The sequence below is a fragment of the Rhinichthys klamathensis genome, unplaced genomic scaffold, assembly GCF_029890125.1.
Source record: "Rhinichthys klamathensis goyatoka isolate OS25496 unplaced genomic scaffold, OSU_Roscu_1.1 h1tg000053l_1, whole genome shotgun sequence".
Taxonomy (NCBI): Eukaryota; Metazoa; Chordata; class Actinopteri; order Cypriniformes; family Leuciscidae; genus Rhinichthys; species Rhinichthys klamathensis.
Genome location: NW_026606598.1, coordinates 3,714,535 through 3,742,183, shown reverse-complemented (window position 1 = coordinate 3,742,183; position 27,649 = coordinate 3,714,535). Strand labels below are relative to the sequence as shown.

The 27,649-nt window shown below is 37.6% G+C and overlaps 2 protein-coding genes across 6 annotated transcripts in view; both read left to right on the top strand.

Moving 5' to 3' along the window:
• capn2a (calpain 2, (m/II) large subunit a) overlaps positions 1-14,435 on the top strand; it is a 15,372-nt gene extending 937 nt beyond the window's left edge. Inside the window, exons 3-21 of the mRNA XM_056248244.1 lie at positions 1,515-1,633; positions 2,229-2,362; positions 3,090-3,258; positions 3,340-3,423; positions 3,583-3,668; positions 3,832-3,900; positions 3,990-4,150; positions 4,396-4,565; positions 4,672-4,683; positions 4,961-5,172; positions 11,001-11,037; positions 12,115-12,180; positions 12,571-12,628; positions 12,715-12,779; positions 12,871-12,939; positions 13,023-13,101; positions 13,293-13,409; positions 13,641-13,699; positions 13,788-14,435. Of these exons, the coding sequence (XP_056104219.1) occupies positions 1,515-1,633; positions 2,229-2,362; positions 3,090-3,258; positions 3,340-3,423; positions 3,583-3,668; positions 3,832-3,900; positions 3,990-4,150; positions 4,396-4,565; positions 4,672-4,683; positions 4,961-5,172; positions 11,001-11,037; positions 12,115-12,180; positions 12,571-12,628; positions 12,715-12,779; positions 12,871-12,939; positions 13,023-13,101; positions 13,293-13,409; positions 13,641-13,699; positions 13,788-13,811 (1,790 nt within the window). The 3' untranslated portion in view covers positions 13,812-14,435. The remainder of the gene's footprint in view (positions 1-1,514; positions 1,634-2,228; positions 2,363-3,089; positions 3,259-3,339; positions 3,424-3,582; positions 3,669-3,831; positions 3,901-3,989; positions 4,151-4,395; positions 4,566-4,671; positions 4,684-4,960; positions 5,173-11,000; positions 11,038-12,114; positions 12,181-12,570; positions 12,629-12,714; positions 12,780-12,870; positions 12,940-13,022; positions 13,102-13,292; positions 13,410-13,640; positions 13,700-13,787) is intronic.
• On the top strand, positions 13,329-27,649 carry capn1a (calpain 1, (mu/I) large subunit a). 5 transcript variants are annotated; one of them, XM_056248240.1, is made up of 23 exons: positions 13,329-13,409; positions 13,641-13,699; positions 16,338-16,584; positions 18,362-18,431; positions 19,610-19,728; positions 20,025-20,158; positions 20,321-20,489; positions 21,291-21,374; positions 21,463-21,548; positions 21,627-21,701; positions 21,808-21,968; positions 22,717-22,886; positions 23,356-23,367; positions 23,562-23,773; positions 24,643-24,682; positions 24,788-24,853; positions 24,927-24,984; positions 25,077-25,141; positions 25,546-25,614; positions 25,763-25,841; positions 26,780-26,893; positions 26,994-27,052; positions 27,133-27,649. In XM_056248240.1, exons 2-23 carry the CDS (start codon positions 13,659-13,661, stop codon positions 27,157-27,159), a joined length of 2,157 nt encoding a protein of 718 aa, XP_056104215.1. In that variant the 5' UTR covers positions 13,329-13,409; positions 13,641-13,658; the 3' UTR covers positions 27,160-27,649. The 5 variants fall into 5 exon arrangements, with proteins under 5 accessions (XP_056104215.1, XP_056104214.1, XP_056104216.1 ...); XM_056248239.1 differs by lacking the exon at positions 27,133-27,649 and having other exon boundaries at positions 26,994-27,082; XM_056248241.1 differs by lacking the exons at positions 23,356-23,367; positions 27,133-27,649 and having other exon boundaries at positions 26,994-27,082.

Sequence of the window (27,649 nt, the reverse complement as noted above, 5' to 3'; positions counted from 1 at the left end):
CTTGGAATTGTCTTATTCTTTTTACATTTTTAGGAACTCCCCTCTAAGCATGTGGAAACGTTTTAAGAAGCACACCCACTGTCTTTAAGTATTCTGTTCCCCTTTAATATTGCACTGCAATATTATAATAATAAGTGACACCCAGTAAAGTAGACATCAGAGAAGTTTTGTGCACTTTTTGGATCAAATCCCAGCCATTACAGTTTTAGCTCCTCTGTTTGTTTGTGTTTTACTTACAATTAGTCTGTTGAGCCTTATGGAGAAATCTTCTGTCTGTGTTCATAAAGCGGGGTGTGATATGCACCATTGCATAACACAGGGAACGATTCCTGTAAAATCTGCCTCACAAGGGTCCCATATTACATCTGAATCTGTGTATGTGCTAGTAGTAGGTGCACCAAATTTTTGATTTCATCTTTTTTGTATCTTTTAAACCATATGTATGATTATGATGAAGTGTGGATGAATGAATGAATCTTTTAGAATCGGAAATAGTGCTAAAATAGTTTCGACACTGGTTGAGGAAACTCCCCATTAAGACTTATAGTTTAACCGTTACTACAGTAACACTTTCAGTGTTGTTGTATATGGTAGTATCACTAGGAACATAATGTCATAGCTGTATGAAAGATGATTCATACCTAGGAAACCGTTTTTTTCAGCCCTGTTAGTTAAAGGCATTTTGAAGCCTAATCAGCTGACACGTTGGGGAAGAATCTGAAAGGCTATTTATTTCAGAGGCAGCTAGCTAAACTGAGTCGTCTTTGTGAAGATTGCGGAATGCAAAGGATATTTGGGCAGGACGAACTGTGTAGGCCTACAACAAACTGCTGGAGGACAGAATCTCAGCGCTTGCAATTGAGCATGTGGGGGAAGTAAAGTCTTAAAGGGATAGTACACAACAAACATGAAAACTCTGTCATTTACTCACCCTCGTGCCATTCAAAACCCTGTGGTTTTCTTTCATCAGTGCAACACAAAAGGGGAATCTTCAAATTATGTAGAATTTGGACTTGAAGTCATAACTCATGACTTTACTCATGACTTTGCATTATTTACGTCTCTGCTTTGGGAAAATGTCAATTTTCCTTATGAGTATTATAGGGAAAGTTCACCTGAAAATGAAAATTCTGTCATCAGCCAATTCTTTACTCAACCTCAAGTTGTTCCAAACCTGTATGAATTTATTATTTATTTCTTCTGCTGAACACAAAAGAAGATATTTTGAAGACTATGACAACCAAACAGTTGATGACTTCCATTGACTTCCATAGTATGGAAAAAAAATACTATGCAATTCAATGGGGCCCATTAAAAGTTTGGTTACTGACATTCTTCAAAATATCATAATTCAAATTCATAGAGGTTTGGAAAAACTTGAGAGTGAGTAAATTTAAACAGAATTTTCATTTTTGGGTGAACTATCCCGTTAACATTCATAATACCTTTGCAGCTGTTAATTTTGGTAAAGTTCGTAAAACCTCCAAAACTACAACTATGTTTTCTTTCTGCAGGTGATTGCTGGCTCTTAGCGGCCATTGCGTCACTAACCCTCAATGAAGATGTTTTGGCTCGTGTTGTACCATCCAACCAGGGTTTTGGGCAAGACTATGCTGGAATTTTCCACTTTCAGGTAAACAAAGTAAATATTAAACTATGTTAAAGTTGAACTTAAAGAGAAATATGTTGAATACTTAGGCTGTTTGAAGAGCTGATGAAGTTTTGAAGAATCAAGCCTTGCTAGGATGTTGATAAGGTGGTTGCTAAGTAGCTGTTATGGTGTTCTGGGAGGTTGCTTGGGTGTTCTAGCTGGTTGCTAGGCAGATATTAGACAGATAGATGTCTAATCAATAATTATCTCTCTTTAACAGAGACTCAGTTTGGCTCGGTTTTATGGGTTGGAATGGTGGAATGTTTTTGTCAGGACAGGAAGTCAAACTGACTCATAATAGACGGACAGCATTGATCCCAGAGGAAGTGCATGCTCAGTTCCTCTGTGTGCTCAGCCATGCTGTATTTTTAAATTCTACTTTTTGCCATGCCACTGAGTTTAATTATATTTAAGCATTTAAATCATTCCCGTTTATAACTGTAAGTGATGCCAGAGATGATTCACAGGATTTTGAGACTGTGCTTTGGCTCTTGATTCTGTGTTATGAGGTTGTATTTTAATTGTCATCTGCTGTGATTCCTCCATAATTTAAGTACATTTGTTTTGATGGTTGCAGTTGTGGCAGTATGGGGAATGGGTGGATGTGGTGGTGGATGATCGATTACCCACTAGAGATGGAGAACTGCTGTTTGTTCATTCCGCCACAGGCTCTGAGTTCTGGAGCGCCCTTCTGGAGAAGGCCTATGCAAAGTGAGTCATATAATCTTTTGTTGGGTTTGGGATGTTTCGCATGTGTCATAACAATCATAATTGCAGTCTAGCTTTTCAGTTTTCTTAGTGTCTTATGCTCACCAAGGCATTTATTTGATAAAAAAAATACAGTAAAAAATTAATATTGTTTTTCTATTTTAATTTTAATTTAATTTCTATTTTAAGAAAATCAATTTTTATATTTTTTTAAATGTAATTTATTCCTGTGATCAAAGCTGAATTTACAGCATCATTAACCCAGTCTTCAGTGTCACATGATCCTTTAGAAATCATTCTAACATGCTGATTTGCTGCTCAAGAAACATTTCTTATTATTCTCAATGTTGAAAATGCTTGTGCTGCTTCATATTTTTTGTGTAAACCGTAATACATTTTTTAAAGATTATTTGATGAATAAAATTTGTATTTTATACTACTAATAAAACTATGTTCTGAATTCATGCACATAAAAATTTCTCGAAATTTGTGTATAGAATATAGATTTATTTGTTTGTTTGTTTGTGTGTAATCTTAAATATGTGGTTACAGTTTTGCAAAGTGTTATAGTAAGTCATGCACATATAGCACCCAAATATCACCCAAACACATTTTTGGACATTCTCATTAACATTTTTATCAATACCAACAGAAGGTAAACAATTATTGTAGTCTATATCACTCTTTTTGCACACTTTCCCTCAGAGTGACACTGTGTTCTCTCGTTCAGAGTGAATGGGTGTTATGAAGCTCTGTCTGGAGGTTCCACAACTGAAGGTTTTGAGGATTTCACCGGTGGGATTGCAGAAATGTACGAGTTGAAAAGCGCGCCATCCAACATGTTCCAAATCATCAGGAAGGCCCTGGACTCTGGAGCTCTGTTGGGATGCTCCATAGATGTATGAGGTCTTCAGCACACCTAAAGATGTTAAAGGAAAAAAAGATGCAGTGCTTATATTACCAATTCTTTGTTCCTACAGATCACCAGTGCAGCAGACTCTGAGGCCGTTACTAATCAGAAGCTTGTGAAAGGACATGCTTACTCTCTTACTGGGGCAATTGAGGTTATTTTTTTATCTGAGTGTCTTTCTTTTTTTTGGGAGGGGGGGGGGGCTGCTTTGATTAGACTAAATTCAGACATTTCCCTGTGCATTGGCTTAGTGAAAGAAGACATTTACTAAAAGTAAACTTTTATATGTATAATATATGTACAATTTTGTCAGGTTAATTATCGAGGTCGAAAGGAAAAGCTGGTCAGAGTTCGTAATCCTTGGGGTCAGGTGGAATGGACGGGGGCCTGGAGTGACAAGTAAGACCCAACAATTTAATACAAGATTCAAAATAATTTATTCAAATCTATATTATATTGATGCATGAGCTTGGAATTGAGCATTTATAGCATTATACAGTAGAATATTCACAATATTGCTTAACCTTATTACTTTATTATATCTATGCACCCTGTATTTTAGCTCTTCTGAGTGGAGCGCTGTCGATCCATCTGAACGTGAGATTGTGAAGGCAGAAGATGGAGAGTTCTGGTAAAATAAAAATCAGTTATAAACCATATAACCACATCCCCAAAGCTTTTCTTGGACCAGTTTTTCACTTCCTGTTTGCATTTGTGCAGGATGTCATTCTCAGATTTTATGAGGCACTATACCCGCTTAGAGGTCTGCACTCTGACACCAGACACGCTGTCCTCGGACTCTGTCAAACACTGGAGTGCATGTAAATTCGATGGCACCTGGAGAAGAGGCTCTACTGCTGGTGGATGCAGGAACAATCCATGTAAGCATGTTTATATTTCTTTGACCTTAAAGGTGAAGTGTAATTTCCTGACCACTACTTGCACTAATTGGAATTGCAATCTGTTTAAGTGGGCGTGGCATAACAACATCGGCTCTAGCAATGCTGTGAGTTCGGGGAGGGACTATCTGTCAGTGGCTGATTAGAGAATGTCTAGAAGCACAGTTTGTACTGTATGAATGTAATCAGTTGCTTTAATTGACATCTTAATTATTTGTATTCCAAAGACACCTTCTGGATGAATCCTCAGTTTAAGATCAAACTAGAGGAGGAAGATGATGATCCTGATGATAATGAAGTAGGCTGCAGTCTGGTGATTGGCTTGATTCAGAAGAACCGGCGGAAATTGAGGAAGTCTGGAGAGGACATGCACACCATTGGCTATGCCATCTATGAGGTGGGGTTGCTAAGATACAAATGGTTTATGTGTTTGTTATTGTAATGTTTATGACAACCTGTGAAGGGCGCTGTTTATACACCTATTCTTTTTGCTTTCTTTCTAGGTGCCTTCACAGGTGAGCACAATGGAAAAACCTCAAAAGGAGTTTTGCAAATGAAAATGTGGAGCATTAACATAAATAGAAACAGTAAACATATTTTTAAATACACGTTTTAGTCAATAATAACCACTCAAAACTCCCAAGCAACCACATAGCAATGCCTTAGCAACCACCTACAACACCCTAGCAATGTAGCATTGACTTTTGCACAGGCAAAACCTACACCCATTTTCTTCAGAAAATGCAAACATCTAGTTTATTCTTCCTCTGGTTCTTGATCGCCTCATTGCAGTTCCATGGGCAAAAGGAAGTTCATCTGGATAAGAATTATTTCCTGAGCCACGCTCAGAAAGCTCGATCTGAGACCTTTATTAACCTGAGAGAGGTCAGCACCCGCTTTAAACTTCCTCCTGGAGAATATCTCATCGTCCCTTCCACATTCGAACCGCACAAGAATGGAGACTTCTGTGTGCGCGTGTTCTCCGAGAAACAGTCTGAGATGCAGTAAGTACTGTCTTGTTTTATTGAATCAAAAATTATTGATAAGCTCTAATAAGATCATGTTCTTGTAGTGACTTCAACATGTGATCAAACAAAAACTGTATTACTTTACAAGTGACCTTTTTTTCTCAATAATTCAACGGTCTTAAATGGATAGTTCACCCAAAAATGAAAATTTCCCTTATTAATTACTCACACTCATGAAGTTCCAAAAATGTAAGACATTCGTTCATCTTCAGAACACAAATTAAGATCTTTTTTATGAAATCTGAGCGATTTCTGTCCCTCCATTGATAGCCTACACAACTGACACTTTCAAGCACCAGAAATGTAGTAAAGACATCATTAAAATAATCCATGTGACACCAGTGGTTTAACCTAAATTTTATGAAGCGACACAAGTGCTTTGTTTGTGCAAAAAAACATTGAGGGTGAGTAATTTATGAGAATTTTCTTTTTGGGTAAACTAACCCTTTAACCCTTTAAACCTATATTGTATTATTTACATTACAGTATATGTTTTATTTATATGGATATAAATTACTATTATTTTAAGGGATGCACCGAAATGAAAATTCTGGGCCAAAACTGAAAATTCTGAATGCACTTGGCCGAAAACGGAAACCGAAAATGACTTTTTTAATTTATTTTTATATATATATAATTATTAATTTCTTATTTTAAATTAGTTTTTTGTATAATTGTGTTATTATGAGATCTTTTAATTAAATTCCATAATTTAATAAATCTGAATTTAAAAAATACAAGCCAATAAAATAACCTTTTATTTAAACACAATAATTAGACAGAAAATAGGCCTATATTAAAATAATATTAAATATCAATATATTAATATCAATATATAAATATATTATTCTTCATTAAGTTCTATGCAACAGAATCAGATTTAACAGATTTGTTTTTTGATCAATTATCAAAATAAATTTTAGTAGCATCATTTTACCAGCATTGCCCAGCACAGCTATATACACCATATTAGAGCACAGTAGGGATATTGCACTCAGAAACGCGTCTACACATTGACGTCTACACAAATGCGTCTACACAAATGTGCGTCTACACATCGACGGCGGCTGAGTCTAACCCTATAGACCTTATGCACCAGAGAAACAAGCGCGCCGTCATCTTTAGAATATTGTCTTTGAACTTCCGTTTTTGCGGTCACTCTGTATATTTCTATGGCATCGCTGTCGAGGAGTAATTAGCTGGTGAAGTGGATTTACTTATTGTAGAGTTAACGAAAGTTATCAAGAGCATTGTAATGTTTATCATAAGCATTGTAAAGCAGATGTCTTAACAAATGTCGACCGGGCCAAGATCGCTGTGAAAATACAGACCGGAAGTCAAAAGACAACGAGCGCAGCGCTGAAAAGGGGCGGGGCTACATAAGGTCTATACCCTAGCGTGTCTACATATCGATGGCGGCCGAGTCTAACCCTATACCCTAGCGCGTCTACACATCGATGGCGGCCGAGTCTAACCCTATACCCTAGCGCGTCTACACATCGATGTCGTCCGAGTCTAATCCTATACCCTAGCGCGTCTACACATCGATGTCGGCCGAGTCTAACCCTATACCCTAGCGCGTCTACACATCGATGTCGTCCCAGTCTAATCCTATACCCTAGCGCGTCTACACATCGATGTCGGCCGAGTCTAATCCTATACCCTAGCGCGTCTACACATCGACGGCGGCCGAGTCTAATCCTATACCCTAGCGCGTCTACACATCGACGGCGGCCGAGTCTAACCCTATACCCTAGCGCGTCTACACATCGATGTCGTCCGAGTCTAATCCTATACCCTAGCGCGTCTACACATCGATGTCGTCCGAGTCTAATCCTATACCCTAGCACGTCTACACATCGATGTCGTCCGAGTCTAATCCTATACCCTAGCGCGTCTACACATCGATGTCGGCCGAGTCTAATCCTATACCCTAGCGCGTCTACACATCGACGGCGGCCGAGTCTAATCCTATACCCTAGCGCGTCTACACATCGACGGCGGCCGAGTCTAACCCTATACCCTAGCGCGTCTACACATCGATGTCGTCCGAGTCTAACCCTATACCCTAGCACGTCTACACATCGATGTCGTCCGAGTCTAATCCTATACCCTAGCGCGTCTACACATCGATGTCGGCCGAGTCTAATCCTATACCCTAGCGCGTCTACACATCGACGGCGGCCGAGTCTAATCCTATACCCTAGCGCGTCTACACATCGACGGCGGCCGAGTCTAACCCTATACCCTAGCGCGTCTACACATCGACGGCGGCTGAGTCTAATCCTATACCCTAGCGCGTCTACACATCGATGTCGTCCGAGTCTAATCCTATACCCTAGCGCGTCTACACATCGATGTCGTCCGAGTCTAATCCTATACCCTAGCGTGTCTACACATCGATGGCGGCCGAGTCTAATCCTATACCCTAGCACGTCTACACATCGACGTCGGCCGAGTCTAATCCTATACCCTAGCGCGTCTACACATCGACGTCGGCCGAGTCTAATCCTATACCCTAGCGTGTCTACACATCGACGGCGGCCGAGTCTAACCCTATACCCTAGCGTGTCTACACATCGATGTCGTCCGAGTCTAATCCTATACCCTAGCGCGTCTACACATCGATGTCGGCCGAGTCTAATCCTATACCCTAGCGCGTCTACACATCGATGGCGGCCGAGTCTAATCCTATACCCTAGCGCGTCTACACATCGACGGCGGCCGAGTCTAACCCTATACCCTAGCGCGTCTACACATCGACGGCGGCTGAGTCTAATCCTATACCCTAGCGCGTCTACACATCGATGTCGTCCGAGTCTAATCCTATACCCTAGCGCGTCTACACATCGATGTCGTCCGAGTCTAATCCTATACCCTAGCGCGTCTACACATCGATGTCGTCCGAGTCTAATCCTATACCCTAGCGCGTCTACACATCGACGGCGGCCGAGTCTAATCCTATACTCTAGCGCGTCTACACATCGATGGCGGCCGAGTCTAACCCTATACCCTAGCGCGTCTACACATCGATGTCGGCCGAGTCTAATCCTATACCCTAGCGCGTCTACACATCGATGTCGGCCGAGTCTAACCCTATACCCTAGCACGTCTACACATCGATGTCGTCCGAGTCTAATCCTATACCCTAGCGCGTCTACACATCGATGTCGGCCGAGTCTAATCCTATACCCTAGCGCGTCTACACATCGATGTCGGCCGAGTCTAATCCTGTACCCTAGCACGTCTACACATCGACGTCGGCCAAGTCTAATCCTATACCCTAGCGCGTCTACACATCGACGGCGGCCGAGTCTAACCCTATACCCTAGCGTGTCTACACATCGATGGCGGCCGAGTCTAATCCTATACCCTAGCACGTCTACACATCGACGTCGGCCGAGTCTAATCCTATACCCTAGCGCGTCTACACATCGACGTCGGCCGAGTCTAATCCTATACCCTAGCGTGTCTACACATCGATGGCGGCCGAATCTAATCCTATACCCTAGCACGTCTACACATCGACGGCGGCCGAGTCTAACCCTATACCCTAGCGTGTCTACACATCGATGGCGGCCGAGTCTAACCCTATACCCTAGCGTGTCTACACATCGACGGCGGCCGAGTCTAATCCTATACCCTAGCACGTCTACACATCGACGGCGGCCGAGTCTAACCCTATACCCTAGCGTGTCTACACATCGATGGCGGCCGAGTCTAACCCTATACCCTAGCTTACTCACTGTGCAGCAAAATGACTTCAGCAGACTTCAGCAAATGTCCTTTAAATGCTTTTAATCACGGCCGGGAGATCTCAGAGAAGTACTCGAGCATCTCACCCAAAAAGAAACATACATCAGGTTTTATGGATAAATACAGACACATCAAAATAGAATCAGCATTGACAAACATGTCACGTTCTATCAATATGATTGGTTAAATTGATAAAGCAAGCCCCCTTTCTTCTTTACACTGTCAGTGAAATGTGACCCAATTCCGATTTTTTACTCGTATGCGACACAGATCGGATGTGTTCTATGACAGTGTAAACAGGAAAAAAACGCATGCATTCGGATATTTCGAGATCGGTTTCAGGCCTCGTTCATATGTGGAAATAAATCAGATGTAAATCGGATATGTGATATGACTGTCATGTAAACGGGCAGATCGGATTTTCCGAGGCATTAGGCTGCGTCTCCGCGGTTTAATGACGAGAGAAACCCCGACGCGCATCTGCGGATGGACGGATGGCCCGATGAAACATTGTGTCGTTGTAGGAGAGGAATGTGGACACACGTTGACACAACATATCAAAGGTTGGCTTGCTCATCCTAAAATTTCGGACCCACTGCTCCTCGTTAAAGCCCGCCACGATCTCATGAAAGTGCGCGTTTATTGCACGATTTTTTTTTTCACGTGGCATTTACGCCAAAAATAGTTTTTGCGTGCATGATACGCACTTTATGGCGTTTAATACGCACGTTTACAGTGCGTATCATATGCAAGCAAAAACTATTTTTGGCGTATAAATGGCATGAGAAATAAAATTTGTGCTATAAACTCACTTTTATGAGATCGTGTTGTATGTTACCACCTGTCCTGAGATCTTGCTGCACGTTCGTCCATCTGAGCAAGAAGACCCCTTTAAACATGCGCGATGTTTCAGTCAAGTGTAAACACATGACTCGGATATGGGTCACAATTTAAAGAACGTGTAAACGGACGGTAAAAAAAATCGGATTTAGGCAACAAATCAGAATTGGGCATCAAGACCTGCAGTGTAAACGAGGCCTTTTAAGTGACATCAACAAAAATATCTCGAATCTTCGAATAAACATTGTAAAGGGTTAATAGTTCAGTTGATCATAACACAATACAGACAAAAAAACAGTATGTTCTGGTACATTGTCCAAGGTCACATTATCCAAAGTTTGTCAGAAGGTTAGGTCGTGTCAAAAGTTTGTCAGAAGGTTAGATCTAAAAAAGGAAGTAAGATTTATTTTGTTATATTGTTAGATCTAGAATGGGAAGTCAGGTAAATGTTATTCATCATTTTAGAACCAACGGAGAAGTCAGGTAAAACCTTAACACAGGTTAAAGTCAGATTTTTATAATGGTTAGTTCTAAAAGATAGTTTACTATCTTATTTATTAAAAAATCCACCACAGCACTGAGCTTGTCTTAGTTTATTATGAAATGTAAGACAAAACTAATGTTTTCGGACATGAAAGCATAGATTTTATCTTTTATTTTGCTGTAAATTAATCACTAAGTAAACTGACAATAATGTAAGCCACTGGGAGACCATCTTGAAGGCCACTGGCCCTCTCCAAACCTATTCTGTAAAATTACATCTGTTTTTGCTTTCCAAACTCAGAGTGGTTTCAGTTTAATATGTTGCAGGCTCATTTAATGATGAGAAATAATATTGATGATAATAAATAATATAATAATATTAGGCTTGTTTTTGAAGCCGTGGTTGCTTATTTGTCTCGCGAGAGTTGGCAACACTGACAGAACATTTGAGCACAGCGCACACACAACAGTTGCTTCAAGTTCGAACTTGTGTATCTTCGGAAGCGGGAGCCGCTCTCAAAGTTACAAGCAAACATGCTGCGCCAGAGTGAAACTGATCTCTGAACACGGAAGAGCGGGTGGCATATTTTCAGCCTTTTTTCTCTTTCGGACAAAAAGCGAAAAATGCCATTTCGGTGCATCCCTATTATTTTTATTATATTATCATTCGATTTTTTGAAGGGGGGGAGTTTATCTACTATCCCTGTCTCTCTTATTTCCTCCAGACAATGTGATGACCCTGTAGAGGCAAACCTAGAAGATGTAAGTCCCATTTTCCTTTGTGTCCCATTACACATTTTTCCTCCTTTGTGCGAATTATGGGAGTAACTTCTGTTAAACTGTAAACAATCCTCTCTATAAACGCAATAAGCTTAAACAAAACAACAACAACTGGGTACAATGAAGTGACATTATTCTACTCAACCTTCTGCCATTGTGCGTTAAAAGAAAACTTAAAAGTGTTAAAGAATGAACAAATTGCTTTCAACAGACCATGAATTACCACAAAAGCTTGATTCTTTCCGCAGCAATATTATGGATGTGTTAAATATCACTGTAGTAATGTATGTCTGTATTATGTAACATGCATTATCTTAATCAAAAATGTTAATTAACTTTAGCATCGAGTGATGTTTCAAAGTGCTTTCTGTCATTTTGACAGATTTGTCTGCTTTAGAAACATTCCAGCACTGCTAAAAGGGATTAGAAGTGAAAAGGGGAGACAATTACATTTTAAAGCATCTGTGTGATAAAAGAGACGTGAGGATTTGGGGAGAATCTTAGTGAATTTTTAGTGAAATCCAGTGAATTACCGGTATTCATCGGATATATCATAAAGTAAAGCAGACCACTGTCAGTGTTGGGTTGCAAACAATGATGGAAATAAAAGAGCTGGATCTTTTTGCAAGCATTATAATCAGAATCAGAATAATGTGCCAGATATGTTTTTATATATATATATATTGTTACAGTGGTATACAAAGAAAATAATCTGGAGGAAAAGAATATAGCAACTGAAAAGAGCTCTTGCCACAGATATTCTTGTGATACTATGTCACATTAAAATACCAAGTGTTTGGGGATATTCTTCTGACGTCTAAAAAAATTAAACATGAAGGAAAATGTACAACTTATTCAGTCAAACTGACGGATAAGGATTATTTGTTGCGCAACCTTATAATATGAAATGATTTGTTTTAGTCTTTTTGAGTGGAAGCTCCCCAAACCGGAAGTGTCTCCCATAATTCAAAACGCAGTAGGCTCTTCAGGAAAAATGTGGATAATATTGCCATTTATTACTGTGAATATCATCAATAACCCTCTTTTCTGTCTCCTCAGGACACAGTGTCTGAAGATGAGGTTGATGCTGGCTTTAGGGGACTGTTTACTAAACTTGCTGGAGATGTGAGTTATTTTAGACCCTGCATAAAGGCCTGTTCACACCAAGAATAATAACAATAACTCTTAATAGCATCCACACCAGCACACAATATTGTTCTGTTTATTCTAAGCGCACGCTGCAGTTTTGTCCTCTGCCGCTTTAAATGCTCAAGCTTTTTAAAGCCGAATGGATTCTGATTGGCTGTTAGTTTATATCATTCTGATTCAAACAATATTGTCCCTGTGCCGTTATCGTTATAGTTGTGGCGTGGACTCTGCTATTCTGTAGAATGATTTTTAGAAATACTTTTTATCGTTATAGTTATTGTCCTTGGTGTGAACGGGCCTTTATGCTCATGGATTACTTTACTTGATAAACATGTAAAAATGTAATAATGTTTGCTCTTATCTAAGGACATGGAGATCTCTGCCATTGAGCTGCGAACAATTTTAAACAAAATAGTCGCCAAAAGTAAGTATTTTCTTTGTACATTATTATAAAAAAAAAACATATTTATAAAGATATTATTTAGTAAATAATTTGTCTTCTCTCTACAGGAACAGATATAAAGACAGATGGTTTCAGTTTGGACACTTGTAGAGTCATGGTGAACCTCATGGATGTATCCTTTTACAAATAGTCCAACAGGCAGTTGTTGTTAAATCATTAGTGTTTCTGAGTGTCACAATCAGTTTGACTTAACTCTAGTGCAGGAAAGTGGCAATGGTAAACTGGGGTTATGTGAGTTTGCCACTCTTTGGAAGAAAATTCAAAAGTATCTGGTCAGTTTGTCTCAAATTTTGCATAGAAACTTTTGCTTCTCATGAGTTATCTTGGGGTAACATTCTCATCATCCCTTTTTTAGGGCATTTATAAGAAGAATGACATGGATGGGTCCGGCTGTATGAGTACACCAGAGATGCGAATGGCTTTGAAAGAAGCAGGTACTCGGACCATTGACCTTCATTCAGCTTTTCATTTTAAAATGAGTTTTTAAAGAAGGATTAAATGAATTCTGATACAAGGCAATCAGTATATTCCTGAAAGTCATAATATGAGCCGCAGTTATTTGCAAGCAGCAAAACAAGCTTTGAGTTTATCAAAGTAACTTGGTTTTTTGGTGATCATTTCACAGGATTCTCTCTGAATGACTGCATTCATCAGAGTCTGGTTGCACGCTATGGAGACACAGACATGAACATCGACTTTGATAACTTTGTGTCCTGTGTGATGCGCCTGGAGATGATGTTCAGTAAGAGCAGTGATTTCTTAATTCTGATTGGTTGAGATCGGTTTTAAGGGTGTTCTTTTTTGTTGTTGTTGAGTTGTATGGCTATAAAGTACTTGAGGTTTGTTGACCGCATTACAGTTGTATATCACTTTACTACATACTTTCTGAATTGTCTCAAGTTATGTTTTTAACGTGAAAATTAAACTTTAACAGCAAATTGACAAAAAAACATTTTTGTTTAACTTTTTGTAGAAGTGTTCAAGAGGATTGATGCAGACGACAGTGGGTTCATTGAGTTGGACTTCTTCCAGGTACGCAATGTCTTGCAATCTAGTAGTATATCTTAATGTTTATACATTTTGTGTTTGCGTTTTATATGGTTCTTTTTCTTTCTTTCAGTGGCTGTCATTTGCTATGATTTAAAGGGCCAGAGGATTATTATGAATTACATTTTTATTGTGCTAGTTACCTTACACAGATAACAATCATATAGATAAATGCTTAATTAGTATAGTGGGCCACCTGGAATTTGTAAATGTGTCCATTGTACTTTGCTACAGAGATACAAGTATAGTTGGCTGTTGTTTTATTTGTAATGGACTTTTCTCTTATTGTGATGCTTGCAAGGCATCACTGTTTTTCTTTTCTTTTTTGCTGCTGATGTGATTGGTAGACCAAATTGTGTGGGTTATTGATGAGAATTCTGCAATTATTTTAAGTTATCAGACAGATGATTTACACCTGATCTACGATACAACTGTTAAATAAAATCCCAAGAGGGATCCAAGCCATATATGGGGACCAGATTATTGTATCAAACTTGGAAGTGACCAGTAAGCAACCACCTAGCAACATGTTAGAAACTGCATAGCAATGCTCTGGCAATGACCCACAACACCCTAGCATCTTGTTTGTGTGAGCAAGCACTGCTCACATTTTTTAAGAAAATGTTAAAACCAACCAATTACAGACCTGATGAAATCACTTGACAAACAGGATTTTTTTATGTTAATGTATTTCCTATTGAAATTTGAATAGGACATATCTTAGGGATTGTCCATTAAAAAACAATATAGCCACATTATCACAACAAAATGATTTGCCTATTGATAATCAATTCAGGTGTTAAAAGCCACAAAACTATCATTTTGATTTATGTGTTTTTTAATGCACAGACTCTATTCAAACTTTAGTTTGTAGATAATTTATAGTGCCAAGATGAAAATGTTTGTGAACTTTATACTTTGAATGAAATTCAAGATTTGTCCTAAACAAAATGTACTCTTTTTTTTATTATTATTGCTGCCTTGCAAGCATCGGTATTTCCTTGTGTGTCATTTGGAATTTAAAAATGTGTACAATACAAAGCCTTGTTGCTTTAGAGAAACAAATAAAGTTGTCTTTTATTATAACATGCTCTTCCCATTGGTCAAATTATTATATTACTTTCAAGGGGTTCGACTTTTAAGGAGAATTTCTGTCAATAATTGTAGCACTTTCTGGCCAACTTAAAACGTTTGTTGTTACTGAATATTTGAAATCTCTGATGAAAGTATGCTGTTTGAAATAAGTCATATAAAAATAATATTTAGTTATTGTTTTTACTTTCGTTAGAAATGTTCAAGGCTCAGCTAAATGGGTCAGACCCTTTCAAATCCACTATTAATTCAGATCAGGAATTTGTATAGCACTTGTCCGTTATGTTGTGACAGGTGCTCTTGTATCGCTCCGCCTCCTTTCTGGACTATCTCTCACACACACACACACTGAAGCTCTAATACACGCGTGTGTCGCTTATCTTTCGGACGAATAGAACTGTATATTTCACACATTCGCATCACAGAAGAGACAGCCCAGGACCGCAGTTGCAAGGCAAGTTTAGCGGTTCTTGTATTTCTTCCCTCAATGAATCACGTCGAGATTTATTTAGCTTTATTCTGTCCGTGTTGTTGGTCTCCGTCGGCCTGCTGTTAGTTTGTCGCATTATTGGACACTTTATTCAGTGTTAGATATGAATGTTTTGCACATATTGAAGATTAGAAACGTCTAGCTATCGTAGTAGGCTATCGCTAAAAACAAATTTGCTGTTAAGTTAAAGTTAATCATTAAGTGAACCGCAGTGATTTGCGAAGCTTAACGGAGTAAGACAACACCAAGGCAAATGTTTGGCATTCCTTACATTTTAGAAAAGAAATGTAGGCCTACAGAACAAGACACCAAATAAATCGCCACTAAAAGTGTTTTTAAAATGTTACATATATATTGATAGAGGTTTAAAACAGTCCTGTTGTTGATTTCTCGACGTTTCAGTAGTTTTCGTACATTTGTTTGTTTGTATACTAGTTCAGGCTGTTATATTACACTGATTGTGATTCGTTTGTTGAAATGAATGAGAGGCTCTCAGTTTGTGTTTGATCAATCATTTAAATAGAGATAAGATGCCAATGGTGTGGCATTATTTAACTGAGAAGAGCCACAGAGCAGCATCCCAGTTATCAAAGACAGTATTTAACATCAAACCTTCATGATGCACAGCACAACTATTCTCAAAGTTATTTTTCTCTGGCCATTTGTGCAATTGCCATGTTCCACATTAACATGGTTTCACATTAAATAATTCCTTTAATGTTTAACAACCACAAAGTGTCAAGATACTTTTTGTCTTCATTTTGAACAGTATGTCCATTGTATTATCATTTACATGTATACTGTAAATAAATGTTTATGGGTTCTCAGCACCAGTGTTAGTCTTTTGAAAGCTGGTGTACATGATTGACATTTACATGTCCATTTTTTATTTGTCTGTTTTTTTTATGGCAAAATGCAATGTCCAGACAAATGCACAAACATGTTATAATGATATGGAGTGAGTTTTAAGTGTGGAGTGAGTGTGAATCATCTTGGTATCAGTTTTGCTATTTATACCCGGTCTGCATCTCACTGCTCCAGCATGTTCACATATGGAGGGATCTCAGCACAGATCAGTGCTAACAGGCTAAAGGCGGATGGTGTGGGCTCTTTTGAGCAGGCCTTACACTTCCAGAACCAGGATTTTGAGGCCCTCAAACAGGAATGTTTGGAAGGGGGCTACCTGTTTGAAGACCCCTGCTTTCCAGCCGAACCGCCCTCGCTTGGCTTCAAAGAACTCGCTCCACATTCCTCCAAAACCCAGGATGTGGAGTGGATGCGCCCTACGGTACGGAAAAAAAGCTACATTACTAGATGTGGTTGTCTAAAACGGTTAGGGTTAGGTTACTCACCCTCATGTCATTTTATTTAATTTTTTTGTGGAACACAAAATATGGTATTTTGAAAAACTGTTTTTGTCCATGCAATGAAATTCAATGACAATATTGGACCACGCTGATTTTCATTCTTATATTGTCTTAACGCTTATATATTCACTACCTCTTAGTCTCTGATGCTAACCAAGGCTGCATTTGATCAAAAATAGTAATATTGTGAAATAGTAATACAATTTAAAATAACGCCTTTTCTATTTATTTTATAATGTAATTTATTCCTGTGATGCAAAGCTGAATTTTCAGCATCATTACTGCAGTCTTCAGTGTCACATGATCCTTCAGAAATCATTCTGATATGAAAAATGTCTTATTATTATCAATGTTGTAAACCGTTGTGCTGCTTAATATTTGTGTGGAAACTGTGATTCTTTTTTTCCAGGATTCTTTGATAAATAGAAAGAACAGTATTTATTTCAAATAAATGTTTTTTGTAACATTATAAATGACTTTACTGTCACTTTTGATTAATTAAAAAAATCATACTGACACCATTTTGAACATGAGTGTATAATATACTGCATAGCAGTCTAGACGGCAACATGCTCTTCATTGTGGGCCCGCACATCCCTGCAGTCAGAATGACTCCTCCCTTCTCTCGAGTCTCTACTGCAGCTGTTGTCACTATTATAAAGTTGCATACACATGGATTATAACGTTTCTGTAGACACACTTAGTCAAAATGCCTCCTCTGAAGAATGAAGGCCTCATTCACACTGGCCATTGTTATTTCTTTAAACAATATGAATATGTTTTTCTGGCAGCAGTACTTGTGCTCATGTCGTTCCAAAGCCTGTTTTCCCCCCCCCCATAATATACGAAAATATGTTCTTTTCCATACCAGTGTATTATAATTAACTAAAACTAAAGCGGATTTTTTTTTTACTTGCAATAAAATAAACGATAACTGAAAAAATAAATATATATAAGTAACTACGACTCTCTCACAAGTCTTATTTTTCTGCAAGTTTATATCTCACAATTCAGACCTTATAACATGCAAATGCAAGTTTACATCTTACAATTCTGACTTTTTTCTTGCAAGTCCATGTTTATATCACAATTCTGAGGAAATAAGTTCAGCTCACAATTCTGACTTTTTCTCTCACAATAGCGAGTTTACATCTCGCAATTCAGACTTTATTACTTGCGATTGTGAGTTTATATCTCACTCGCAATTGCGAGGGGAAAAAAAGTCAGAATTGTGAAATAAAAAGTCGCAATTAATTTATTTTCTTTTTTTCTGTGGCTTAAACAAGCTTTCATACTAAAATAACTATATACTGATATACAGATAAATACATTTAAGAAACATTGACAAATAAAAATGACAAAAAAACAACAAAATTACTAAAACTTTCAAATGAAAATGGAAAATACAAAAGTAAAAACTAATGCAAAATATCAAATAATTATCCCTCAGTCTCAGTCATACTAAAATAACACTGTTCCGTTCAACGGCAGTTCATCAAAAAGGTAACAAACTGTTAAACATTTATCCTTTGTGTACCATACAAAAAAACATACAGATTTGTTTTAACATGAGGGTGCTTTTTCATTTTTGGCTAAACTATTCCTATAAGGTCTTGCTTGCTTCAATCTTGCTAGGAATAAAAACCTTTAGGCTTCCAAATTCCAGTGTCAGTCCCTCTAATCCCTCCTTTTCTGCAGGAGCTCTGTGATGATCCTCAGTTCATTGTGGGAGGAGCTTCGCGGACAGACATCTGTCAGGGAGCTCTGGGTAAGTGTTCTGCTTGTACAAAAGTCATCCAGTATAGTTTCTAAAGGTGATGATACACAGGGCAACTTTTTGAGCAATGTTGCTGGGCAATGTTGCCGTCAACGGGCAACCAGATGAGACACAGGGCCCACGACCGATCTAAATTATCCAGATAGAAATGTATTGCCCATTTTCAATGGGAAAGTGCCCAAGCAACAATCGCTCGGCAAGATTGCCCAGCAACATTGCTCAAAAAGTTGCCCTGTGTATCATCACCTTAAGAGTTGGTGCTCTGCAGGAATCGCCTCTAAATGATTCTGTGGCTGTACCAGCAAACTTAAAGCATGAGTCACGACAGAAAGAGCAGCTCATATAACTGACCTGAGGCGTGTCTGCTTGTGACTCATCCGTTTCCCCCTGACCTTGAGTCAGTGCATGTTTGTAATCGTGCCAACTTATTTCAATCAATGTGCATGACAGATTTTTATCATTTTTATAAGTTACCGCCCTTGTATATTACGTCTGCTTTCTATTAAGCTAGTGTAAAACAAGCAAATACATTACAAATCTGCACACACCTACTTATTCTTTATTGTTAGCATTTTCCATGTTTCACTATAATAGAAAAGTCATCAAAACTAGGAGATAACTTATCTGTATCTCTGTATGTTTGCTCTTATTACATTAACTGCTTTAAAACTCTCAAATTCTCTACCAGGCTAAAGTCTGACCCTGCTCAAACATACTCATATTTTGTTAGTATTTTCCATATTTCACAACAATAGAAAGTTCATCAATCTTAGGAGATAACATAAATGGAATAATGGAAATTATATACTAACCAAAAGTATTAAACCATTCAAATCTCTCATATATTTGAGCCTACATTTCCTAAGGCTGGGCCTGCCGCCGGCCCCTTGCGCTTTTGAAGCTGTGGAAAATTCCTCTGCTCTGAGGTGGAGATCTGAGTGGGATGTAAACAGGAATGGGTACACACAGGCCTCACACAGAAAATAAACCCCACCCCTTTCTTTGTGTCCCCCTGCTGGTTGTAAATTGACAGTTCAACTGCTGTGTTGTATTAATAATAATGGCATTTTATTCAGGGATTTTAGTATATCACAGTTTAAATTGCTTTTAGAGTAAGTGCCATTATGCCTCATCTGTTATATATATATCTTTTTCTTTTTCCTGCTCAGGTGACTGCTGGCTCCTCGCTGCTATAGCTTCTCTGACTCTGAATGAAAAACTCCTCCACAGGGTCGTACCCCAAGGCCAGAGCTTTCAGGATGACTATGCTGGAATATTCCACTTTCAGGTTCTGAAACACACTATGCATGCTCTAAAAGTTCTTTTTGTAAATGATAAAACAAAATCTAAAATCTAAATATTGTGTTATTGTTTTAACTTTATTAATCAAGGCATTCTAAAAATAAAAATAAAATAAAAAACGGATCACAGTTTCCACAAAATATTAAGCAGCACAGCTGTTTTCAACATTAAGAATTAGACAAATTATTTCTAAATTAATCTTGTGACACTGAGGACCTGTTTAATCTGGAATCCTCTCAGCTTTTTTTTTTCTTCACACAGTTGCTTGTTTCTGTTCTGCAGTTCTGGCAGTTTGGCGAGTGGGTCGACATTGTGATTGACGATCGACTCCCGGTCAAAGACGGAGAGCTCATGTTTGTCCATTCAGCAGAGGGAAATGAGTTCTGGAGTGCCTTGGTTGAAAAGGCCTATGCCAAGTATGTCCTGATAGACATTTTGGTAAAGATCGGCAAATTTTGTTCTTACTAAACAAGAATCATTTACAAAAGTGCACTTATACTGTCTCTGTCTTATTTAAGAAAGATTTTCTGATGGTCTGAGTACAGTCTCCTTACCTGTGTTTGTTTGTTTTGTGGCAGGCTAAATGGCTCCTATGAAGCTCTCTCTGGAGGCTCCACCACTGAGGGTTTTGAGGATTTCACCGGAGGGGTCTCAGAGATGTACGAGCTCCGGAAAGCTCCGAGAGACCTGTACCGAATCATCGGCAAAGCCCTGGAAAGAGGCTCCCTGCTGGGCTGCTCTATTGATGTGAGAGCTTTATTCACTTAAGGGATACTTCACTCAAAAATTAAAATTGTTACCTACTTGAACTCATGTTGCTAGAAACCAGTAAGATTGTTTTCCAGTTTTAATGCAAAAATTTAGCAGAATGTCCAATCTGCTGTTAATTTACAATGTATGATGATAGGGATAGTTTTGGGGCTGTCAAGCATATACACTACCCTTCAATTTTTACTTTTTCTTTTTTTATTATTATATTCATAGTTTTGAATGTGTGTGTGTGTGAATATATATATATATATATATACACACACACACACACACACACACACACAAGGATGCATTAAATTGATCAGAACAATTGACAAAAATGACTTTTACATTATCACAAAAATGTCTCAAAGTATCTCAGTTTTCAGAAAATTATTAAGCAGCACAACTGTTTTCAAAATTGATTATAATAAGAAATGTTTCTTAAGCAGTAAATCAGCATTAGAATGATTTCTGAAGGATCATGTGACACTGAAGACTGGAGTAATGATGCTGAAAAATCAGCTTTGACATCACAAAAAGAAATTGTATTTTTAAAAATATTGATTTATATTTTTTATTAATTATAAATATTACTTCATTTTACTGTATTTCTGATCAAATAAATGCAGCATATATAGCCTATATATTATAAATAAATATTTCTTTATTTTTCGATTGATTGCTTTATATTTCTTTTATATACGTAATTTAGTTTTTCTTTCAACATTTATTCACATGCATTTATTTACCTATTTCTCTATATATATTAATTTGTTATTTATAATTGTTTTCCAGATCACCAGTGCCTTTGACATGGAATCGGTGACGTTTAAGAAGCTGGTTAAGGGCCACGCTTACTCAGTGACTGCTCTCAAACAGGTAACGCTCCCAGTGTATGTTGATCATCGACATATTGGAGTTCAATTTTGTGTGCTTTCGTGTGTGAGATCTCTCTCCTCTTTGATAGGTGGAATTTAGGGGCCATACGGAGAGGCTTATCCGTATCCGTAACCCGTGGGGTCAGGTAGAATGGACGGGGGCCTGGAGTGATAAGTAAGAAATAGAACAGAAATACTCATTCAGTTCAGCACAAGTCATTGAGTAAGAAGACCGTGTATGTTCCCTCCTCAGCTCTCCTGAATGGGACGAGATCGATCCATCTGAAAAGGATGACTTGCACTTACAAATGGAGGATGGCGAGTTCTGGTGAGCTGTTTTAGCAATACAAATTTTATTTGACACAACAGTAGACCAATAAGCATTGTGTACTCTCACAGTCACAGCATAAAGAAACGGCTCCCTTTGTCCCCAGGATGTCATTCAGTGAGTTTTTGCGGCAGTTCTCCAGGCTGGAGATTTGTAATCTGTCCCCTGATGCTCTGAGTGATGATGACCTGAGCCACTGGAACACCATCAAGTTTCACGGCGCCTGGCGGAGAGGAAGTACCGCAGGAGGCTGTCGAAATCATCCCAGTGAGTTATCGTTTGAGGTCACAGTGTGGCAGTATTGGTGGTCATAGTGGGAGTCTCTACTACATTCATAGGCTTTACAAATGTCCATATGTTTTGAAAAACATGATAAAAAGATTCTGGGGGAGGAAATGTTTGGATATACAGTCCCTTATGCTCAGAGGCTGCATTTATTTGATCAACAGTACAGTAAAATAAGTAATATTGTGAAATATTTGTAAAATTTAAAAGAACTGTTTTTTTATTTGAATATATTTTAAAATGTTCAGTGGCCATTACTAAAGTCTTCAGTGTCACACAATCCTTCAAAAAATCATTCTAATATGCTGGTTTACTTCTCAAGAAACATTTCTTATTATTATTATTAATGTTGAAAACCGTTCTGCTGCTTAATGTCTGTCGTAATATCTTGTCTTTTTTTCTACTGTAGGATTCTTTGAAGAATAGAAAGTTGAATTAAGTTTGAAGAGTAGAAATCATTTATTTGAAATAGAAATCATTTGCAACATTATAAATGTCACTTTTGATCAATTTAATGCATCCTTGCTGGATAATATTAAGTATTAATGTAAAGTATTAATTTCTTTTTAAAAAAAAGAAATCTTACTGACCACAAACTTTTGAACAGTAGTGCATTAAAGCATCATATCATGAACAAGATGAACAATTATTAATGCATGAATCAAACTCAGCTACCAGCTTTACCTGGGATTTGAACCCCATAACTGTATGTGTTCCTGTACTTTGGCAGACACATTTTGGATCAATCCACAGTATAAGATCACGCTGCTGGAGGAAGACGATGACCCGGAGGATGAAGAAGTGGCCTGCAGCTTACTGGTGGCTTTGATGCAGAAAGACCGCAGACGGCACCGCCGCCACGGCCAGGACATGCACACCATCGGTTTTGCGCTCTACGAGGTGAAGAGGTCCCTTTCCAACATGTTCAGATGTTTGTTATGCTGAACAAGCATAAGCTGGCAATCTTAATAAGATAATCATATTTATGCAAATTTTGGAATTTTGCAAGAACAGGTAGCAAATTAAAAAGGACTTCTTCCTGACAATGTTTCCATCCCATCCATTTGTTCAAGGAAGAACTGGCAAATTTGGCTCAGTAATGAGGATGAGATGCACTGTAGGACTGAAATATTGATTTGTTAACTTTTTGCTCATTGTTTTACAAAGTTAGCTAGGTGTTTACAAGGCTTTGTTTACAAAGCTAGTTGTTTTCTGACATTGTAAAAGATTTTCCTCAGTGCTTTTTGTGTCTAATTATTAATCATTGAAGTAGTTAATTTTTGTCTTTAAATAAAACAATTCATTGTTCATTACAAAATAATACAAAATAATTTCTTATTTTTCCATTTCTTTTTTCTCCTCCTTGCAGATTCCTGAAGAGGTATGATCCCATGTCAACAATATCTTTGTTAAAACGGATTGACTACATCATTATGGCTTGTTTACTTCCATAAACGGGTCATTTATTTTTAAAACGGAAGATTTGAAGATTGAATTTATTGAATTATTCACAGTGGAATAACAGAAACTTAACTTTGCATACCGCACAGATTTATAATTTCTGTCTGTCTGCAGTACGCAGGCTGTCAGAATGTGCACCTTAAAAAGGACTTCTTCCTGACCAACTCATCAAGCGCCCGCTCCGAGACCTTCATCAACCTGCGCGAGGTGAGCACGCGTCTCAGCCTCCCTCCTGGGGAATACATCATCGTCCCCTCCACCTTTGAACCCAGCCAAGAGGCTGATTTTGTCCTGCGAGTCTTCACAGAGAAGCAGTCAGAGACAGAGTGAGTGTGTGTTTGTGTTTGAGAACTTCAGGCATTTTTCAGATTACTCACCCTCATGTTGTTTCTTTCCAATGTCCAAGCTTTTTTTCATGGACAGTGGACAAAGACAAAATAGCACCATAAAGCCACACACACATATTTATATGATGAGAATAAAGAGAGAGAGTGCACAGAAAATTGTAATAATTGTATTAAATTAAATTAATTAACTTTTTAATTAAATATTGTGATAATTTTCAGATTTGTATTTTATTTTTATTTTTATTTTTTTTACATACCGGTATTTTAATATAACTACATTTGCATATAATAATAGTGCCCTAGTCACATTGAACTACTTCCATGGTTCTATTTTTGTTGTATGGTAATGGTCATATTTCCTGTTTTATTCCTTTTACGCGGGGTGTTTGAGAGAGATGGGTAGCAGGGTCCAATTTTTAACATTAACTTTTATTTAAACAAACAAAACTAAAGTAAATCCTGGCTAAGGGAGATGTAAATCCAAAAAACAGGGAAAGGTAAGCAAAAACAAAACTGACAACACCAGACACTGTACAAGGGAAACACTGGGGTTTAAATACACAGGATAACGAGAGGCTAACTAGGAACAGTTGATGGAAATCAATCACTATGGAAACAAACAAGGGTTACTATAAAAACAAAGCAAAATGGGAACTAAACATGGGGAGTGAACACTGGAAACAATAAAAATAGCAAATACACTTCAAAATAAAAGTCCTGTAACGCAAGACAGTGGAAATGAGACTAGAATCGTAAGTGTTATATGGGGGAAAAAAGAAAATTGAGTTTGGAATGACATGAGGGGTATTAACCCATTACCTTCAATAAAATTAGTTTTCTCTTCAAAGGGAGTTGGATGATGAGATTTCAGCTGACCTGGAGGATGAGGTAAGATTTTGGATCTACATTATCATATAAACTTGATGATGCCAAGTGCTTTAGAGTGTCAGTTCATACTGTTTAATAAATATGGTTTCTTTGGTTTTCTTATAGGCAGAAATTACAGAGGATGACATTGATGACTCTTTCAAGTCCATGTTTGAGCAGCTGGCTGGAGAGGTGAGTGAATATATAAAAATGATCCTGATGTTAGATTTGTGCATGTAATTGATAATTTTTTGTCTTGTTTTAGGATATGGAGATATCTGTCCGTGAACTCAAGACTATTCTCAACAGAGTAGTGTCCAGACGTGAGTAACACACAACAGTTTGCTCACACTTGGAGTCGATTCAGTCAAAATGAACCTGTTTAACTGAATTGAATGAACCATTTCTCTCTCAGACAAGGATCTGAAGACAGATGGCTTCAGCATGGAGTCCTGCAGAACGATGGTCAACCTCTTGGATGTATCCTTCACTATTTAAAAGAGTATTCTGGGTTAGATACAAGATAAGCTCTATTGACAGCATCTGTGTCATTCTGTCGATTACTACGGAAAATCATTTTTTGAGTTTGTAAACAGGCAATAATCCTGTTTACATTTATGCAAATACAGTGGAAGTCTATATTTACGAAATTTAATAAAGCAGAAACAAGAAGCTTTTTTGTTGTTGCTTTAAATGGCAATGTACGGACAGCAGAAATACTGGATATAACTTTGTACAGAAAGGTTAGCAGTATATGTTAATAATATAACAAATAGTTTATTCTGGAACAATGCTTTGCTAAATTATTTTCTGTGGTAATTGACATCATGTCAGTTGTGATCAGACAATCTGCATCAATTTTTGTTCTTGACTCCGTTCATCAGAAAGATGGTAGTGCACGTTTGGGTTTAGTAGAGTTTCAGATCCTCTGGAACAAAATAAGGAAGATGCTGGTGAGTGGAGATTTTTTTATTTTTTTATTTTTACATCTTAGCCTACTGAATAAAACTTACATTGTGTTTCCCACAAATTCTGAAATGTTTATAGATGATTCTTTATAGTGTTCAATAGAAATAATTCATGCATTTTCTTTCCACTCAGGGGATCTTCAGAGAGTTTGATATTGATAAGTCAGGGACTATGAACTCTTATGAGATGCGTATCGCTGTAGAATCAGCAGGTAAAGAGGCATTCATTATTGGCACAAACTCACGAACAGGGCCCAAAAACTTGCCACACCTGCCAATGAAGGGTGAATTAAGATAATTTGCTGTCCATTAATATTTATCAGCCATAATTGTTTTTAAAGAAATGACCACTTTTATTCAGGACAGTAACTGTCCAGACAGTAAAGATATTTATAATATTACAAAATATTTCTATTTCAAATAAATGCTGTTCTTTTGAAGTTTCTATTCATCAAAAAAATACTGAAAAACAGTACATTAATGAGTCACAGCACTTGCATATTGTCGCCCTATTGTTGTTTTGATTGCTTCTATTGCTCTTCTCATTTGTAAATCGCTTTGGATAAAAGCATCTGCTAAATGATTAAACGTAATGGCTGCTGAAAATTCAGCTTTGCCCGTCACAGGAATACATTTAAAATGTATAAAAATAGAAAAATGCAGCCTTGGTGAGAATATATTTTAAATGGAGAATCATTTTAAATGCAGCCTTGGTGAGAATAAGAAACGTCTTTCAAAAACATTGAAAAAGAAAATCTTACCAACCCCAAACTTTTGAATGATACATAATGGTAACACTTTAGAAATGTTAACAAATGGAACCTTATTGTAAACTACATTAGTTTACATGAATTTACAGTGCAAATAATTATAAAATACATTAATTGATTAATCTTAATGTTACTTTCAACATTTACATTACTAATATCAAAAGTTCATATATCTATTAACATTATTTAATGGACTTGAGCTGAAATTAACTAACAATAAACAGTTGTTTTTATTAACATTTACAAAGATTGATAAATACTGTTACAAACGAATTGGTCATTGTTAGTTAATGCATTAAGTAGTATTAACTAATAGGACCTTATTGTAAAGTGTTACCATAATCTTCTCTGAAAGCCCACCCTGTTCACTTTCTTTACAGGCTTTAAACTCAACAATAGACTCAACCAGATCCTTGTTGCCAGATACGCTGAGAATGATGTCATCGATTTTGATAACTTTGTCTGCTGCTTGATCAAACTCGAGTCCATGTTCAGTAGGTGTTTCTCTTTGAATCACATAGTGCCTTTTAATTATTTTAAATGACACTGAAACACGTTATGCTAGCGCCTTCATAGTCTTGCACTTCCTTGTAGGGACTTTTCAGCAGTTGGACAAAGATGGAACAGGAACGGCTGACATGAACTTGTCTGAGGTGCTTTGGTTTGATTTCTTGATTATTTAAATGTTCAAATATCTACAAAACACTTATTCTTTCTCCTTCCTTTTGTTTAGTGGCTCTTTATGACCATGTGTGGTTGAGGTAAACCATTTCATTAATGTCCAACTCAAGAACCTGCTGCAAAGTGCCTCAATGCTGAACTCCTCGTGCAACAATCTCATTTCCACTATAACCTCATTAGAATAAAGTACTACTAGTTTTTTGAAGGATTTATTAATATAAAATATTGCAGTTACACTACAAAGGAAACCCCTCTAGTGTGAAACACAGGAGAAGAAGAGGACCTCCACTCACCGCTTCTCTAGGACTGATGGAATGGCTGAGAAACATCATGTGCATGGGATAAATATCAAGTGAGCTTCAAGTTTTGCATTTGTCCTAAAAGAAGACCTGCCTTCGTTTCCAAAAGGTTGTGTACTGAGTGCCATAGTGTACTTCATGTTCTCCTAAAAGGTGAACTAATGCATCCTATTAAAACAGCTTTAGATGCATAATGCAACAATTGTGTAGATATTGTCACTGACTTCCTACGATCAGAGCTTTAGAATAAACTCTGTTGTTAAAATTTAA